The sequence below is a fragment of the Patagioenas fasciata genome, chromosome 25, assembly GCF_037038585.1.
Source record: "Patagioenas fasciata isolate bPatFas1 chromosome 25, bPatFas1.hap1, whole genome shotgun sequence".
Classification (NCBI taxonomy): Eukaryota; Metazoa; Chordata; class Aves; order Columbiformes; family Columbidae; genus Patagioenas; species Patagioenas fasciata.
The window spans coordinates 6,806,433-6,823,178 of NC_092544.1; the positions used below are offsets into that span (position 1 = coordinate 6,806,433).

Genomic DNA, 16,746 nt, shown 5'->3' on the forward strand with positions numbered 1-16,746 from the left:
TCTGCTTTTCCACCAAGCTGAGTGGTGTCGTCGATGCGCTGGAGGGAAGGGGTGGCATCCAGAGGGACCTGGACAGGCTGGGGGGTCCATGTGAACCTCGTGAAATTCAACCAGGCCAAGTGCAAGGTCCTGCACCTGGGTCAGGGCAATACCCAGTACCAGCACAGACTGGGGGAGGATGGATGGATGGATGGATGGATGGATGGATGGATGGATGGATAGCAACCCTGTGGAGAAGGGCTGGTGGGTGACAAAAGGGACATAAGCTGGCAATGTGCACTCGCACCCAGAAAGCCAAGTGTCTTCTGGGCCACATCACCAGCAGGTGGAGGGAGGGGATGCTCCCCCTCTGCTCTGCTCTCCTGGGGCTCCCCAGAGAACCGAGTCCAACTCTGGGTTGTCCGGCACAAGACAGACATGGACCCCAGGGGCTCTGTCCCTCTGTCACCAGTGCTGCCTCAGTCCCACCCTGCTCCCTCCAGCATTTTAGAACGATCCTAAAACCCAACCTGTGGCTGGTGATGCCAACCCAGGCGATGTGTGGGTCAAAAATCACCATCACATATATTAACCCTCCTAAAACCAACATGGAAATGGCAGATGTTTGTGCCTCCTTGTGTGGATGCAGCTCTGGCTGCCTCGTCCCGCATCCCACCCTTGCAGCTCCAGGACAGACCCCACACTGGTGGCCCTGCCTGCATCTCCCGTCCCAGAACAGCCAAAGGAGCCGCTTGTTTTGGCCTCCAACTGGCTGATTTAGCCTGGTTCCCTTTCTCCATGAAGGATAAAACCCGGTGCTGAGGCTCCGGTGTCAGTCCCAGCCTGTGCCTACCCTTCGTTGTGCGTCATTTCATGTGATTTTGATCACATCCTTGAAAACAAAAAGAACCTCCAACCCACTCAGTCTCAGCCCTCCCAAGGCAGAGATATTTCCGCGTGGTGAACGCTCCCATGCAAATTCTCCCATGTCCTATTTTAGGTTTCTCGCCGGCACTGGCTGCAGACAACTGCGCTGGAGCTCCTGTCAAGCCTTAGACAAGGGTCTCAGGGATATGGGTCAGTGCCAGGGGTGGGTTATGGTTGGGTTCCATGATCTTGAGGGTCTTTTCCAACCAAAATGATTAATGAGTTTTTAGGGTTTATCCCAAATGATGGGAACCCCCGGTTCCAGCTCTGCTCTTTACCACATACCTTTTAGAGGCTGAAGAGGAAGGAGACGCAACACCTCAGCATACAGAGGGTCTTCCCCAAAGCTTCCCAGTGTCCCTTCTGTCTCCTCTGCACATCAGGGCAGGGCACAAGGGACAAAGTACCACCAGCACGCTCTGAAAGGTCATCATTTCTACCAGCTGCAACCTGATCTGGGTGAAGATGTCCCTGCTCATGGCAGAGGTTGGACTGCATGAACTGTGAAGGTCCCTTCCAACCCAAACTGTTCTGTGAGTCTGATTCTGGGATTCTATGATTTTTCTTCTCTATGACCTTCAGGCTGTCAGAATACCTGGAACTGGGACATTCCCAGCTGTTGACCAACAGACTCTGGATCTTGGATTCGGTGATGTCACTGCTGAGAGGTGGGTTTCTCGGTCAGCTGAGGCTTTGGCAGATGTTTGTGGACACACACCGGCCCACTGGTGCAGCCAGAGCCATCTGGGGGACAGAGGTCCCAGGAAGTTGCTGGCTCCACAGGATCAAGGAGGGGAAGCCAGGCTGCCCCCGGCTTTCCTCTGGCCAGGAACGCCGTCCCCACCCCAGCCCATCCCCAGCTCTGCGAGGAGAACAGCTGGGTGAGGGCCAGGGCGATGGGGCTGCCTCCAAACCCAGGTGAGTGCTCCTCAGGGTTTGACCCCCATGCGTCCCGGTTGACAGAAGTGACCTAGGACCCCCCATTGCAGCTTGACCACAGGTTTGGGAGGAACGAAAAAGATCTGCTTTATTAAACCCAGTGGAGAAAGGGTACAAGGGGTGGCGGGGGAGTGCAGAGCCAAATGGATGGTCTGGGCCATCCAAAAGACATGGGGTGGTGGGGGCATCCGAAGCACAAGGGATGGTCTGGGACATCCAAAGCTCTCCTGGAGCGACTGCTGCTTCTTCTTGCTGGCTTTCTTCTTGCTTTCGATCAGCTGCTGCCCCTCCTTGATGTCTTCCCGTGTGGGGACGTGCTCGTCATCTTCGTCATCAGATTCAGAGGATTCTGGAGGAGGGAACAGAGAGAAATGGGCTGGAGAGGGTCTGCAGGGCCCCCTCCGCTGTGCCGGTGTCACCAGGGAGAGCCAGCACGGTTTGGAGGGCTGGTGGCGTCACAGTGAGCTTTCCTGCCAAGCCCTGGCTCTTCCTGCCCAGCATCCCAGGCTGACCTGCAGGGCCTGGCAGTGCCGCTGCTGTGGCCCATCCCCCGCTGCTGGGGCTTCCCAGAAAGGTCTGGAGCCACGCGGTGCTGGACGCCGCTCCAGCTTCATTCAAAAGAGGTGGCAAGCTCCAAAAACTCAGTGGCTCCTCCAAGAGCATCCAATAGGAAGAGGCCACAGACAGACCCCAGCACTGGTTATTCTTCACAACCAGGTGATTTTGAAGACAAGGGTCTCCCTCCTTGCCCCATAGCATCTTTTCTTGTTCCTTCTGTGGTTCGATGCTCGCCACCCCACCGGCTGCCTTCGTGCTCCCACATCCCCACCTAAAAGCACCACCCATGCTCAAAGGCTTGGAGACAGCACAAGGTCTGGAGAGAACTCATGGGCTGGGCTCTGCTGGGACAGGAGAGACAGGCGAGGATGGTCAGAAATCCCAACAGGCAGGGGCAGGGACAGTCCCCGTGGGACGCGTCCCCGCTAAGCTCTCCTACCGTCATCGCTGCTGTCTCTCTCCTCAAAGGAAACCACCACGTTCCGAGGATCGCTCGACATTTTTTTCTCCAGAAAATCCCCGGCCTTCGCAAAAGTCTGTGAAAGACACCCTGGGTTAATTGCTGAAGGGGAGGTGGGTGTTACAACCCAAGGGATGCCCTTGATGATCCCCTGGGGACAACACCCTGCAGTGCCCAGTGCCACCTGGAGCTGAGCTGCTCCAGGGGGCCACCTCCATCCTCCTCACTTGGGACGGGCCATCAGGAGGAGCCTGGTGCAGGTCCCCGAAGACCCCAGCAGGGATGGAGACCCCACGTACCTCGTTGCTCCCATCGGGGATGTGACTGTCAGGGACAGGTGGGCCGCCCGCTGTGCCAGGTACTGCAGCTTCTGGGCCAGGTACTGGAGCTTCTCCTCCACCCCCTGGGACAGGAGAGAATCATCCTGGAGACAGAGAGAACCACCTTGGTGGGCAAAATGAGCCACTTGGGGTGACGGTGGCTGCGCCAAGTGTCACCGCGCTGTGTCACTGCACCACCCAGCGCTGGGTGGGTACCTGGCCGGGCACGGTGATGCCGTGCAGATGCAAGATGAGGTTGTCGATGTTGTTTTCAAACCCGAGGAGGAGCTCCTGGTCCCTCAGCATCTGGGCTCGCATGCGGTCCCGCCGGGCCTCTTGTGACTGCAGTTTTGCCCTGAGCTCCTCCTCCAGCATCCTGCAGCCAAGCACAGCCACATCCATACAACTGCACAGGGGTGCAGAGACACCACAAATCCATTGCAAAAGCTGCTCAGGCTGCAACCCACCCCCCCGTGCCGTGAGCGGGGACATCTTCACCAGCTCAGGTTGCTCAGAGCCCCGTCCAGCAGAGTTGAGGGGCAGCATTTTTGGTGCAGGGCTTTAGGGTACAGGACTTGGGGGTGCAGGCTTCGGGTGTTCAGGACCTGGGGCTGCAGTAATTTAGGGTGCATTGTGTGGGAGGACAGAATTTGGGGTGCAGGATCTGGGGTACAGGTTTTTGGGTGGGGAATTGGGGGTGCAGGGTGTTGAAGGACCTAGGGGTGCAATATTTGGGCTTTAAGGGTTTAGGGCGGCAGGATCTGGCAGTGCAGAGTTTGGGGACAGGATCTGGGGGTGCACAATTTGGGGTTACAGGTTTTGGGGGTGCAGGGTCGAGGGAATTGTTTGAGGTGCAGGGTTATGAGAGTGCAGGATTTCCAGGTGCAGAGTTTGGGGTGCTGGGTATGGGGCAGCAGGATCTGGGGGTTCAGGTTTTGAGGGGAAGGATCTAAGGGTGCAGGTTTTGGGGGTCCAAGGTTAGATGGGATTTGGGGCTGCAGGGATTTAGGGTGCAGGGCTCTGGAGTAAGGGGTGGGAGTGAGGCTTTGGGGGTGCAGGTTTTGTGTTTTCAAGAACTTGGGGTGCAGGGTTTGGGGGTGAAGACTTTTGGAGGGCAGGGTTTGAAGGGTGCAGGGTTCAGGTGTTCAGGACTTGGGGGATGGAGGATTTGGGGGTGCAGGGTTGGGGAGAAGGATTTTGAGGTGCAGGATTTTAGGTGCACGGTTTGGTAGGGCTGAGTTTGGGGGTTCATGATTTTGGGGTGCAGGGTTAGGATTTGGGCGTGCAGGGTTTAGGGAAGCATGACATTGGGGTAAAGGTATTTGGGGTGAAGGGTTGGATAGAACAGGATTTTGGGGTGCCGGGTTTAGGAAGGAAGGAAGGAAGGAAGGAGGGGGAAGTAATGTCGTGCTGGGGCGTTGCTCCTGCTTTCAATGGAGGGGAAGAACAGCTGCACCCGATGGCAAAGGGCTGTCAGGACTTGATCAGCGTTCATCAGGGTGTGAGGGGAGAAGGAGGTGAGGCCCACCTGGTGGAGAGCCAGCTGCAGGCTGAGGTGATACGATGTGCTGGCCCAAATCTTAGCGAACTCTGGAAGAACAAGGGAAAGACCCGTCATGCTCTGAGGCAGCAAGCTCAAGACCATTCGGCCCACTCCTGTCCAAGGAGCGATGCATCTTTCACTCAGGCATTTCAGGTGGTCTCTCTCCAGCCCGGCAAGAACCAAGGGACACCTCATGCTGCCTCCAAGGGGCTCCTTTCCTTGCGGGTGCAGCTCTCCAGGGTGTGACCCACTCCCACGGGAAGCCGGCAGTGCTCTGCCCTGCCCGCGGGGGCACGGGGCTGCGCTCCACGCGGCTCTCGGAGGCTCAGGGCAGGCCCTGGTGTCTCCCCAGCAGGGGCCAGTTTTGCCAGGTCACATCTCTGAACACACAGAGCCCACGTGGCCCACGAGCACCTTCAGCTCTTCCATTCAGACGTGAGCTCAGCGTGGGCAATGCCCAGCGCCAGGCAAGGGCAGCCCCTTGGGGTCAGTGGCTTCTGCCTGGGCTGCCCCAGGAAGGCAGGGGCCACGTCAGGGAGGGAACCAGGAGCCCTGGCTGCCACATCAGCCCCTCAGCCCTTTGGGGTGGTCAAGCAGGTCCCTCCTTGCACTCACCACTCCTGAGCAACCACCCCCCACAGTCCTCGGGTTTCCATGCCTGATTTCAGAGATGTCCTTGACCCAGACACACATGTGAAATTGGGCCTGAAGGCCTTACCATAACGCTCCAGCTTCTCAGTGGTTGGAGTCGGGTGAGGCTGCCAGAAGAGGTCTCTTGCTATCTTAGTTCCACTCCTGCTTCAGGTCAACAACTGCAGAGAGTGGCTGGATGATGGCTTTGCTGCTTCCTGCAAAAAGCCTCCTCTTCCTCCTCTCTGCTCTTCTCTCTTCCTTTTCTTTCTTCTCCTCCTTCTCCTCCTCCGTCTCCTTCTCCTTCGGAGCTCTGGTCAGTTGTGCTGGTGGACTAGAAGCGTCTCTCAGCCGAGGTGTTTCACTGGCCGGGGGCCCTGTCTGCCAGCCAAGGGCCATGAGCAGGGTGGGCTGTTGGTGGAGAAGTTTCTGGTGCTTTCAGGGGCTGGGGGAGGAAGGTGCATCTGCCACAGCCCCTCACAGTGTCTGGGAGCTGGAGGGCACCCAGCTGAGGATGGTGCTGCCACTGGAGTGCAGCCATTTCCTCAGCTGCCTCTGAACCTGCTGCCCTTCCCATCCCAAAGCTGCTGCCTTGAAATGGTTTCCAGGTGCCTGAGGCAACAGGGCAAGGGAGGGAAGAACAAGGCCTGGAAGGGCTCCAGGGCAGGGCAGCCACGGGCCGCTCACCTTCCTCAGCCAGGAGCCAGGTTCTCTCACGGCCACATCCAGGATGCTGCTCGCCTCCTCCCTGTCACAGGTGCTGGAGTCTCTCATGGCCTCAATGGCCACAAGGGTTGACGTTTAAAACCTCTAGCTGAATCTGAGCTGTGCTCAGTTGTGGTGGCGGACTAGAAGCTTCTCTCACCTGGGGGGTTTCACTGGCCAGGGGCCCTGTCCGCCAGCCGAGAGACACGGCTGTGACCGCGGTGCGCTGATAAAATAAAGAAGGCCGCGTCACGGGATCATCGACCCTGCTGTTATTTCTCCATTTGTGTGGCGGCTGGGCCAGCACCACCGCTCCTGAGCCGGGAGCCCCAGGAGGTGACGGGGCCCCAGGGTTTTGGAATTTGACAGTGGACTTGGAGGTGCGGGGAGGAAAACTGGCAGCTCCTGCACACCAGGAGGGGCTCTTTGCCATTAAAACGAACCAAGTGGCTCATGATGTTCAAAGCCGGTTTAGTCCAAAGGACTCAAAGACACTTACGCTTTTTCTATGGATAAACAACGTTTAATCCAATTCCTTAATTGTATTCTTTAAACATGAGTTCATTAGAGCATAAGCAAAACAGCGCTGGGTGCGTGGGGGATTCGCTCCGCCCAGCACGCACACTCTTAACAATAAGAAGTGTGCTTAAATACGGTAAGGTATTACATATTCATAATGACCCCAGGAACGCCTCTACATATTCATGAAGTGAGTCTCAGGTCACCATTTCCATAGCCCCTCCTCGCCCCTCCCCTGTTCGCCTGCGCAGTGGCACTGGGTGAATTTGAGGAGGGGTCTTTAGGGGTCTTTGGATGAAGGCTCCTTCAGCTTCCTCACAGTGGACTTTTCCCTTTGGCTCATTACGAGGAACTGGCTGGAACCCAAGCGGCCAAACCGACTGAAACCGGACTGGCGCCCCCTTTTTGCTGTAAATCTTGGCTGTCTTGTCTCCTCAAGGTTGCAGCTGGTGCTGTAAAACTTCTGATCTCAGCATTTAATGAAGTCCTGCTTTTTTTAGCACAATTGGTTACATACAGCTCTAAACTAGATATTCATTACGTGGTTTAAAATGTTAGCTTGTTAGTAGGCCCTTACTATACAGTTGCTTAACCCTTAAAACGTTAGTTCCCTCTATCAATATAACTTCCTAAACAAGTTTCATAACTTTTTACATAGAACTTAACCACCTTTTTCCCTTTTCCAAGTTCAGAGTCCGTGCCTCATTTGGTTATATCTGTAAACATTCAACATCTTAGCGCGAATCACAACTGCATTTTTCACATCCTCCTCCTCCTCCTCCTCCTCCCGCTCCTGTCCGGGATGTGCAGCTGCAGCAGGCTCAGTGCCAGGGCCACGGGCTGCAGGGGCACCAAGAGCGGGGCCGCAGCCGAGCGGGTCCAGCAGAGCCTTGGGGAGGGCTGCCCTTGGAGCAGGGCCGGAGCTCCAGCCCTCTCCCTGCAGGCCTTTCCCTGCCCCACCAGCGCTCACCCACTGCCCAGCGCAGCCTCACAGCCACCAAGGAAACACCCACAGCGTGAGACCCAGCGGTTTGCAGGGGGGGCTTTACTGATGGGGGCAAGAGCTGGTGCCAGCAGCCTGGCCGGCACTGGCGCTCGTCACGCCGGAGAAGGCTCTTGCTGGACGTCTCTCTCGCGAGCCTCAGCGCCTGAGACGGTCTCCTGGCACTGGCCGACGTGGAGCAGATCCGCTCTCCAGAGCTGCGGAGTTGAGTACAAAGCTCTGCAGTCTTGTATGCACAGAGGTGCAGAGCAACAAGTCTGGTCAGGACACCTGTGGTGGGATCTGCTGCTGTCTGGAGAGAGCAGGTCCAGGTCCCTGGGATGCAGTCCCACCCTGCTGCTCTCCGTGCCCCCAGGGCTGTCAGGAAAACACCCTCTTTGCCCAGCTCTGGCCTGAAGCTGGCCCACAGCCCCTTTTGCAGAGGCGAGCACTCCAAAAGGCAAACACTCAACTGGGAATGCTCTTTCCCCAGTTGTTTTTCACGGCCTGCGGTACCTGGGCCTCCCATTGCTCTGGCTCTTTTTTCCAGGCCTTTGGCGGTGCCACTGCTGCGCTTCTGCTCTATCTTGCTGCACAAGGACTCCCAGAGCTTGCGTGTTTCCTCCTCCGTGCACGCGCGGGGCTGCGCCTGCAGGACCACGGCAATGCAGCAGCAGGCAGTGTTGGTGTCCCTGGCAGGGGCTGGGGGGATTTCAGCGCCCCCCTCCCTCCTGCCCCTTCTTTTCAGCCTCTCCATCAGCCCTGCTTTGCTCACGGTCCCGACTGCAGAGCCTTTCTGCAACGACCCCTGAGCCAAGGGAGCGCGGGGCTGAAAGCAACCCGGCTGCTTGCTGTCCCAGACCAGCCTGGCCGCACCGTTGCGCCGTCGCCATTACAAACGCCACCACATCGAGCCTTGGGGACGTACCGGTCCTGCCCTCCTCTCCCCCGCCTTGGCAGGGGGTTCAGCCTGGGGTGCAGCTTCCCGCAGGTGTTGGCTGCTGCCTGCCTCTTTCCCCGACCGTTCCCAGCGCAGCACGGCCAGCTCGCTGCAGACACACAGCGGGAGGAGGTGGTGTGAGCACAGGAGCGCGCTCCAGCCGGGCTCCCAGCTGGGCGCCAGCCGCGGCCGCAGGAGCGGCTCTGCCGAGAGGCCGGTGCCAGGAGAAGCGGCTCTCTCCCGCGGGGCTGCGGGGAGCAGGAGGAAGGGACTGCGGGAGAGGAAGCGCTGCCCGTGTCCGGAGAGATTTACCACTGGAGCTTGTCCTGCAGATCCAGCTGCTCATCCCTCTCCCCTCTCCTCTTGCGGGCCACCTGCCCCAGGATGCAGGTCACCACCTCCCGCAGGGCCTGGTCTGTCCGTGGGGAAAGGCTCCTGCAACAGCAAGGACAAAGTCTCCCTGACTCTGCAGCTGGGACCGTCCTGCCTCTTCCCACACTCAGCCCCACAGCTATGCGGCCCCGTTCTGCCCCACAACCCCCCGGAGGCAGGAGGGGTTTCAAGCCCCTGCTCTGGCCCCTGCCGTGGGGTCTAACCCAGCCCGTTCCCGTGGCTGCAGAAATCCCCGGGCGCCCTGTGCAGCCCCGTGGCTCGGGGGTTGGCTCCCTGTACCCACCACCTCTGGCTCACCCCCACGGCCCCAGGGCTCGGCTGGAGCGGGCACACTCGTACCGCTTCGGGGGGACGCTGTTGTCCTCAGGGACTGTGGGGGGCTCTTCTCCGGCCTCTTCCCAGTCCTCCATAATGGTCCTGATCTCCAGCAGGTCCCAGCTGGACTCGTCTGACTCCACGCTGCTCGAGGAGCTGTCTGAGGAGCACTCGGGGGAGCTGGATTCCTGCACAGGAGGAGACTCTCACACAACAGCCCCGCACCCGGAGGGTGCTGCTTCCCAGCACGCAGACCCCAGAACACTTCTGAATGGACCACAGGGGACGGGGAGAACCGGGAGAAGGAGCTCAGCAGGCCCTGGGGTGACCTCTGAGTGTCACCAGGGTTTCACTGCAACTCTGTGTCCCCCTTCTTGCTCAGGAAGGGCAGCATCACCCGCCCGGCTCTGCTGCAGCAACGCTGCTGTGACGGCTTGGGTGCCAGAGGTGCTTTGCGGTCTCAGCCGCCCCGCGGGAGAAAGTGCTCTTCTTCTGCAGGAATCCCAAGTACCTGGCTCCTCTGCATCTCCTCTGGGTTTTCTGCCTCTCCTTCCACACCGGGTGTCTCCTTTTCTGCCTCGGCCTTTGCTTTCATTGCTCCGGCTGACGGCCGTTTACTTTTTTCCCCTACCGCCGCCTCTTTTTTCTTCTTTTCCTCTCCTTCCAGGAATTTCTGGATATACTGTGGAAGCTTCTCCTCTTTCTTCTTCTGCCGTTTATTCTGGAGGCCGAATGAAATGCAATAGCAGGCAGCATCAGTCTGTCCTGCCACGGCTGAGCTGTTTCCCTCCCTTCCCTCCCTTCTCTTCTGCCTCGCTGTCCACGCTGGTTTGCTCCCAGGTTCCCGCAGGCTCCACCGAGGAGCCCGTCTGGGATGACCAGGGAGATCAGCCACCACCGGGCTACAAACCAGCCGGCAGCTGGCGAGCCCAGACAAGCCCTGCAGCCACCGGGCCGACAGAAACAGCCCCGCGTGAGGGCTCTGGGGGTGTTTCCAGGCTGCTGGAAGTGACAAGTATATTCTCAACTGACAGTGACCCGCCTCTCTCCAAGCAAACACCAAAGCAACCGGTCAGTGGTCCCGTGAACACCCAGTGAAGAATCTTGTGAGCGCTGGCATGTGTGGAGCAACGCTGCTCTACAGTCCAGTAGGATGTGCTCCTGCAGCATCCGGTGTCGGGTACCTTTTCTCTCCTCTCAATGGCTCTGGCTATGAAGTCCACTTCTCTGGGGGCAACCAGAGGCGGTAGCTTTCCTTTCTCCTCCTTTTCCTTCAAGCAGCTCCTCTGGATGACCGGTAGCTGCCTGCAAAGACACAACAGGGCGTGTTGGCAGGCGCGCAGGAGGAGCTGGTTCTGCATCCTGTGCTTCCAGGTGGCGCCCCTGCTTCTGCAGCAGAACGGGCTCTGCTCACATCCTTGTGATCAAGTCCCCAGGCACAGAGAAGACCCCAAGCTGTCAGCCTCGGATGTGCCCAACAGCCCCCCTGCAACCCAGGATGCCCAGGTCTCGGCCCTCTCTTGCTGGAGCACCCAGAGGAACAGGGTCCTGTGCCCGGAGATAGCGCTACGCCCTGTACGGGCAGGGTGGGCGCTGGGGACACAGTGTCAAAGGGAGGAGGACACGAGCCCACGAGAAAAGCCATCCTGCCACTGAGCTCTCCGTAAGACAGGCGTCAGCGCAGAAGAGGCTCCTGGTTGCTCAGGGCAATCCTCTGCAGTAACTAACTGCAGAGCTCTGTTCTCAGCAAACAGAAAGGCCAGGCTCATTTCAACCTGAAGGGAACGCCAAAATGACCTTCTGCTCCTGGAACGAGCCTTTGCACTTGGCTACTCAAGAGATCTGCACATCGGAAGGGAAGAAAGAAATGGTGGTGCCAGCAGAGTCTGCCAAGAAGCTGCAGACACTGCCATGAGCAAGAAACCGTGAGTCAGTGGGACGTGGGCAAAGCGCACGTGGGGTGTTTCCGGGAGAAACGTCTCGCTCCCACAGAGACCGGAGCAGGGGGCCACGCTCACCCGTTTATGCGAGTGTCTCACCTGGCGCGAGGCTCACTCCCCTCGGCTTTCTGACCCTGCTCTGGCGTCACAGTCAGGGCAGGTAACCGATGTGGAGGAAGCCTGGCTCGACGGAGGAGGCGCTTCCCGGCAGCATCCTCTAGAAACGGGAAAGGAGACGGTTCTTCAGAACAGCATCTCGGTGTTGTTCTGGGAACCGGGTGCCACTCGTGTGCCAGTTCCAAGGAGAGTGACGTGCGGGTCTGCTCAGGGCTGTGGTAACACTGGGGAAGGTGGTCCTTTTCATCCCTTTGGGGGAAAGCCATGTTTCCTGGGAGGTCTTAGGCCTTTTCTGACACTGTTTTTTCATCCAACGCCCCATGCCTACAGTGCACCGTTATTCCCTGGGGAAGACTGTTTGCATGGCTTTCTCTCATCCGTGTGCTGAAATGGGGGGTTCCATGGGAGATACTGGTGCTGTCCAGGAGTCATTCTGGGGAGGGGAATCATTTATCTCAAGGGAACCCGGCTCTGGGGTTTCTGCCTTGGTCCCGTGCACACAGATTTGCTGCTGGGGCAGGTTCACACCACAGGCCATCACCTTTTCCCTTCACACATCCGTTCAGGTCTATCAGCGCTGGCACTTTGGGCACGGTCTCAAGTTGGTACCTGGCAGAGGAAGAAGGCAGCAGGCTGAAGAAAGGACACCACGTTGTTTCCCACCGCAGCCCAACCCGGAGGGACGCAGCAGAAGCTCCAGTGCCGGGAGAGGCCCCGTCAGCCTGTGCCCGCGTTTCTCCATCCTTCCCTGAGAATGGCCGTCCTCCCACAAAACCCCCTTGCTGCTGCTGGGGAAATGACTCTGCTCATCGCGCACATGGAGAGCAGAGTATTATCTAGTGCTCTGGTTTTCTAAGACGCCTTTGAATTCTGATCTTGCCCTCCGAGTTCCTCGTAGAGCCTTGCAGATTAACGTTTCCAGACCTAAGAGCAGTCTCTCCCAGAGAGGAAAGAAAAGGAGCAGGAGAAACGTAGCGGGAAATGTTGCCTAAATGCGTCTCTAGGTCCACAGCAGGACAGATGCAGAAGCTGTGCCACTGTCCCCCGTTCCTCCAAGTGAAGTCAAACGTACCATGGCAGGACGACAACACGTCCAGAAGAGGTCTGGGAAGCAGCGGTGTCATGGCGTGAGATGACCGAGTCCCTCATCTCCGGCATCTGCAACGAGGACAGAGGCGGATGACGGGAGGAGCGGACGCTGGGAAGGGCCGGCTGCTCGCTCCGCCTCAGCCTAGCGCCAGCAAAGAGCCAGAGCCGCCCAAGGGCTCTGGGCTCAGCAAGCCTTGCTCTGCCTGTGCCTCTGCTCCCGGCCCCCAGAGTGGGGCACGCAGCGCTCCCCGCCATCAACGCCGGCCTTTTCTCGCAAAGGGCAGCTCCTCTGGGGGTGGCTCTTGCAAAGCCGGGCCATTGCACGCCAGGGAGGTGCTCTGCAGAGAGCCTGCTGTGCTCTAGAGCTCCAGGAGCCCAGGGGCTGAACGAGGCATGGCCGGCCAGGGGAAAGCAGCCCCCAGAAAGCATTTCAGAAGCAGCAGGAGTGGCGCTGGGAAAGTGAAAATCCTACCTCGAGAAGAGCTTGCAGCATCTTGCCAGCGCCATTCAGCCTTTCCAGAAAGTCTAAGTAAAATCTCATTTTCACGTCTTTTCCCTGGACAATCAGCATGCCCACGTCCCTCCAGATGATGGCAACGTTCTGCCCGTTCTCTACGCAGGCATGGAAAAGGTGCGTGGTCCTTTCCATGTAGAGCTGCACGGTGCCCTCAGAGACAGCGTTCTCTGAGGCTATCTGAGCATACGGCAGTTGCTCGAAATCTTGGTGGCCTGAAAGATGAGAGAAGAGGAACACATGAGCTTGCAGACCTGCTGGGCAGGCTACAATCAAAGGTCTGCAGCCTCCAGGCCCTCGGGCAGCACTTTGGTACTGGGCTGTCTGGCTGGGCCAGCGCCTCTGAGGAGACGCTCGGCTTGTCCCTTCCTCTTAAAGCGGACAGTGAGGTGCGGAGCAGACAGTGGTGCCTTCTCTGATACAGAAAGGGAAACAAAGAGTCTTAGGCACTTGGTGGGAAGAAGAGTGACTGCGGGACAAAGTGGGGAGATAGGCGCCAGGTCCCAGGGCAGCTGGAGGGTGCCAGCCCACACTCGGTGCTGTCTTTGTCTTTAGAGAGAAACGCACCCCAAACACAGCCCCAAGCTCTGGGTGCTCCCCGGGGTCCCACAACAGCTGCCCCAAAGGCAGCAGTGACCAGAAGGCGCAGGTGTCCCGCCAGTGGCTTTTGGAAGGAACCGTCTTTCCCCCCTGGGTTTCCCCTGCTTTTCCCCCGTGCAAGGAGGCTGAGGGAGCTGGAAGAGCCCCGGCATTTGCCTGGACGAGGTCTAGAGCAGCGGAAAGGGGGAGCAAGAGTTGAAGCATCATGGAACCAGAAGACACCACACCAAGGAAGCTGTGAGGGACCCTGTTGTTGAAGCAGGACAAAGAGAGTGCGCTCTTAGCTGCATTGTCCTCTGGTGATTCTTTAAAACAAACAGCTGGGCAGGGTCCTTCCACAGCCGGCCGGCTTTGTCGAGTGGAGCTCTTGGCAGGGCCGCGGTGGGTGGTTGGTGCTCCCCTCAGTCACCTCTGGAGAGCACAGCACCCCTCCCACCCTGCTCAAGGCCAGCGCCGCTTTCACGCTGCTCACCAGGAAAGTCTGTGCAAGCACAGCGGAGCTCACGGTCCTGCGCAACAGCCTTTTCAGGTTGAAACACGGGTCTCTCCACGATCACCAGATCCTGCTCGCTGAGGGCTACTCGCTTCGTGACAACCGCAAAAGTCCCGATTCCGGGAATGCGGACAGCCTGGAACAGAGGAGATGGCGGATGGGAAGAAGCCTTGGAGGGGCAGACGGGTGACTTGTCAGAGGAGGCTGATGGTGCTTAGTGCCCTGCCCTGGCCTGAGGTACAAAGGAGCAAGATGGGCTCCTTGGGAGAACACAAACAGGGGCTGCGCTTTTCCCTCGCACCCCGCTTCAGCTACGAAGAACCAAATAGGTGAGGGAAAGCTGACAAACACCCTCTGGCTCAATCAGATAGAAGGCAGGGGGTTCCCACGCTTGGAATAAATCCAGATGTGTCCCAGGCTTCCAGGTTTTCACATGCAACTCTGACGGGGGGACCTTCTTGTACATCTGAATGGACAGAGAAGGTGTCCATGTCACGGTGTGCATTGCAGTGTTGTGCTGGGGCGTTGCTCCTGCTTTCAATGGAGGGGAAGAACAGCTGCACCCGATGGCAAAGGGCTGTCAGGACTTGATCAGCGTTCATCAGGGTGTGAGGGGAGAAGGAGGTGAGGCCCACCTGGTGGAGAGCCAGCTGCAGGCTGAGGTGATACGATGTGCTGGCCCAAATCTTAGCGAACTCTGGAAGAACAAGGGAAAGACCCGTCATGCTCTGAGGCAGCAAGCTCAAGACCATTCGGCCCACTCCTGTCCAAGGAGCGATGCATCTTTCACTCAGGCATTTCAGGTGGTCTCTCTCCAGCCCGGCAAGAACCAAGGGACACCTCATGCTGCCTCCAAGGGGCTCCTTTCTCCTTTCCTTGCGGGTGCAGCTCTCCAGGGTGTGACCCACTCCCACGGGAAGCCGGCAGTGCTCTGCCCTGCCCGCGGGGCACGGGGCTGCGCTCCACGCGGCTCTCGGAGGCTCAGGGCAGGCCCTGGTGTCTCCCCAGCAGGGGCCAGTTTTGCCGGGTCACATCTCTGAACACACAGAGCCCACGTGGCCCACGAGCACCTTCAGCTCTTCCATTCAGACGTGAGCTCAGCGTGGGCAATGCCCAGCGCCAGGCAAGGGCAGCCCCTTGGGGTCAGGGGCTTCTGCCTGGGCTGCCCCAGGAAGGCAGGGGCCACGCCAGGGAGGGAACCAGGAGCCCTGGCTGCCACATCAGCCCCTCAGCCCTTTGGGATGGTCAAGCAGGTCCCTCCTTGCAGTCACCACTCCTGAGCAACCACCCCCCACAGCCCTCGGGTTTCCATGCCTGATTTCAGAGATGTCCTTGACCCAGACACACATGTGAAATTGGGCCTGAAGGCCTTACCATAACGCTCCAGCTTCTCAATAGTTGGGCTCAGGTGAGGCTGCAAGAAGAGCTGTCTTGCCATCTTAGTTCCACTCCTGCTTCAAGTCAACAACTGCAGAGAGTGGCTGGACAATGGCTTTACTGCTTCTCCTTGTCCTCGTCCTTCTCCTCCTCCTTCTTCTCCTGATCCTTCTTCTCCTTCTCCTTCTCCTCCTCCTCCTTCTTTTTCTCTCCTCCTCCTCCTCCTTCTCCTTCTCCACCCTTCACCCTCCTTGGTGCTGTCGTGCTCCCTCTCTCCGCCTTCTCCTCCTCACTGCAGAGCAGCTACTCCAGAGCAGAGCGGTGCGAGAGCAGCTCTCAGCACTTGGAGTCCACTCGGCCTCACCGGGTGAGTGGGGCAGACGCTGGTCACGACAGGGACAGGGGGGCTGTCACCACTGTGACGTGTGGCTGTCCCACTGTGACCCCGGACCGTGTCACAGAGGGGCTGCACACACCCTCCCCCCAGGCCCTGCCAGGGGCTCTGCAGTGGGCAGGGGCTTCCGGGAGCTGCCCCCACCCCACTGTGTCCTGAGCGGGAGGGGTTTCCCCAGGCCACCCCTGCCATGTCCCCACATGGGGACACCGGGCTGCAAGCGCCGATGGGCTTCCTTCCACCCTTCCCCGCTTCTTCCTGCCCCTCTCACCCAACGTGTCTGCAGCGGGGAGCGCGGCTGCCCTGCCTGGCGCAGCTTGGGCAGGCGATGGCTGCTCACACCGGCTTTGGAGCCGGCTGCACCCCTCTCCCACCGGCCCCGGCAGCACCGGACCTGCTCCCACACGGGTCCCGCTGCAGCTCCCGCTGCTCACGGTTCCCAGTGCCATGGAGAGGACTGCTCTGATTTGCTGAAGGTGCTGAGGGGGGTGCCGTTGCCAAACTCGGGGAGGGGGTTCAGGCTGCCGAACCAAACAGGGTGGTGATGGATGGCCGCTGCTCCCTTGGTGTTCCCAGGAGAGAGGCCTGGTCCATGCAGCAGCACTCGCGGTGCCCTAGGGCTCATTAACGCTCCGTGCCACAGGTCGCCCGGCTCCAGGCCGCCCGCCTGGTCCCACGGGCCGTCGAAGGGCTCAGGGTCGATAACTCTTGCGGGAATGGCAGGGTGTGCGGTTCCAGCTAAAGGGCCTTGGACAGATTACACAGAAGTATGTTTTCTATGGGTGTAAGACGTGATGGCCCAGACTGGTGAGAACAATATCGGGTCAGAAAACCACCCCCGTGTGTGCGATGTGTGAATGTTGGGCCTGGGCGTGTGAACGAGTGGGTCGGAATGCCGCCCACAAGATACGCATGGGAACGTGACTGAAACCAGTCACAATAGGAGTGTGGTGTGTTTAGAATAACAATTATTGAACAAAGTCATTTGTCTAACCTCTTAGCCCAAGCTCAT

At 58.8% G+C, this 16,746-nt stretch overlaps 1 protein-coding gene across 1 annotated transcript; it reads right to left on the bottom strand.

The window, feature by feature from the left end:
• Nucleotides 1-7,617: 7,617 nt before the first annotated feature.
• On the bottom strand, nt 7,618-15,470 carry LOC136112523 (uncharacterized). Its single transcript, XM_065857264.2, has 7 exons — nt 15,338-15,470; nt 14,599-14,660; nt 13,943-14,099; nt 9,722-10,026; nt 9,235-9,398; nt 8,815-8,937; nt 7,618-8,611 (listed from the first exon to the last, which is right to left on the bottom strand). Exons 1-7 carry the CDS (start codon nt 15,399-15,401, stop codon nt 8,455-8,457), a joined length of 1,032 nt encoding a protein of 343 aa, XP_065713336.2. The 5' UTR covers nt 15,402-15,470; the 3' UTR covers nt 7,618-8,454.
• Between the last annotated feature and the right edge of the window lie 1,276 nt (nt 15,471-16,746).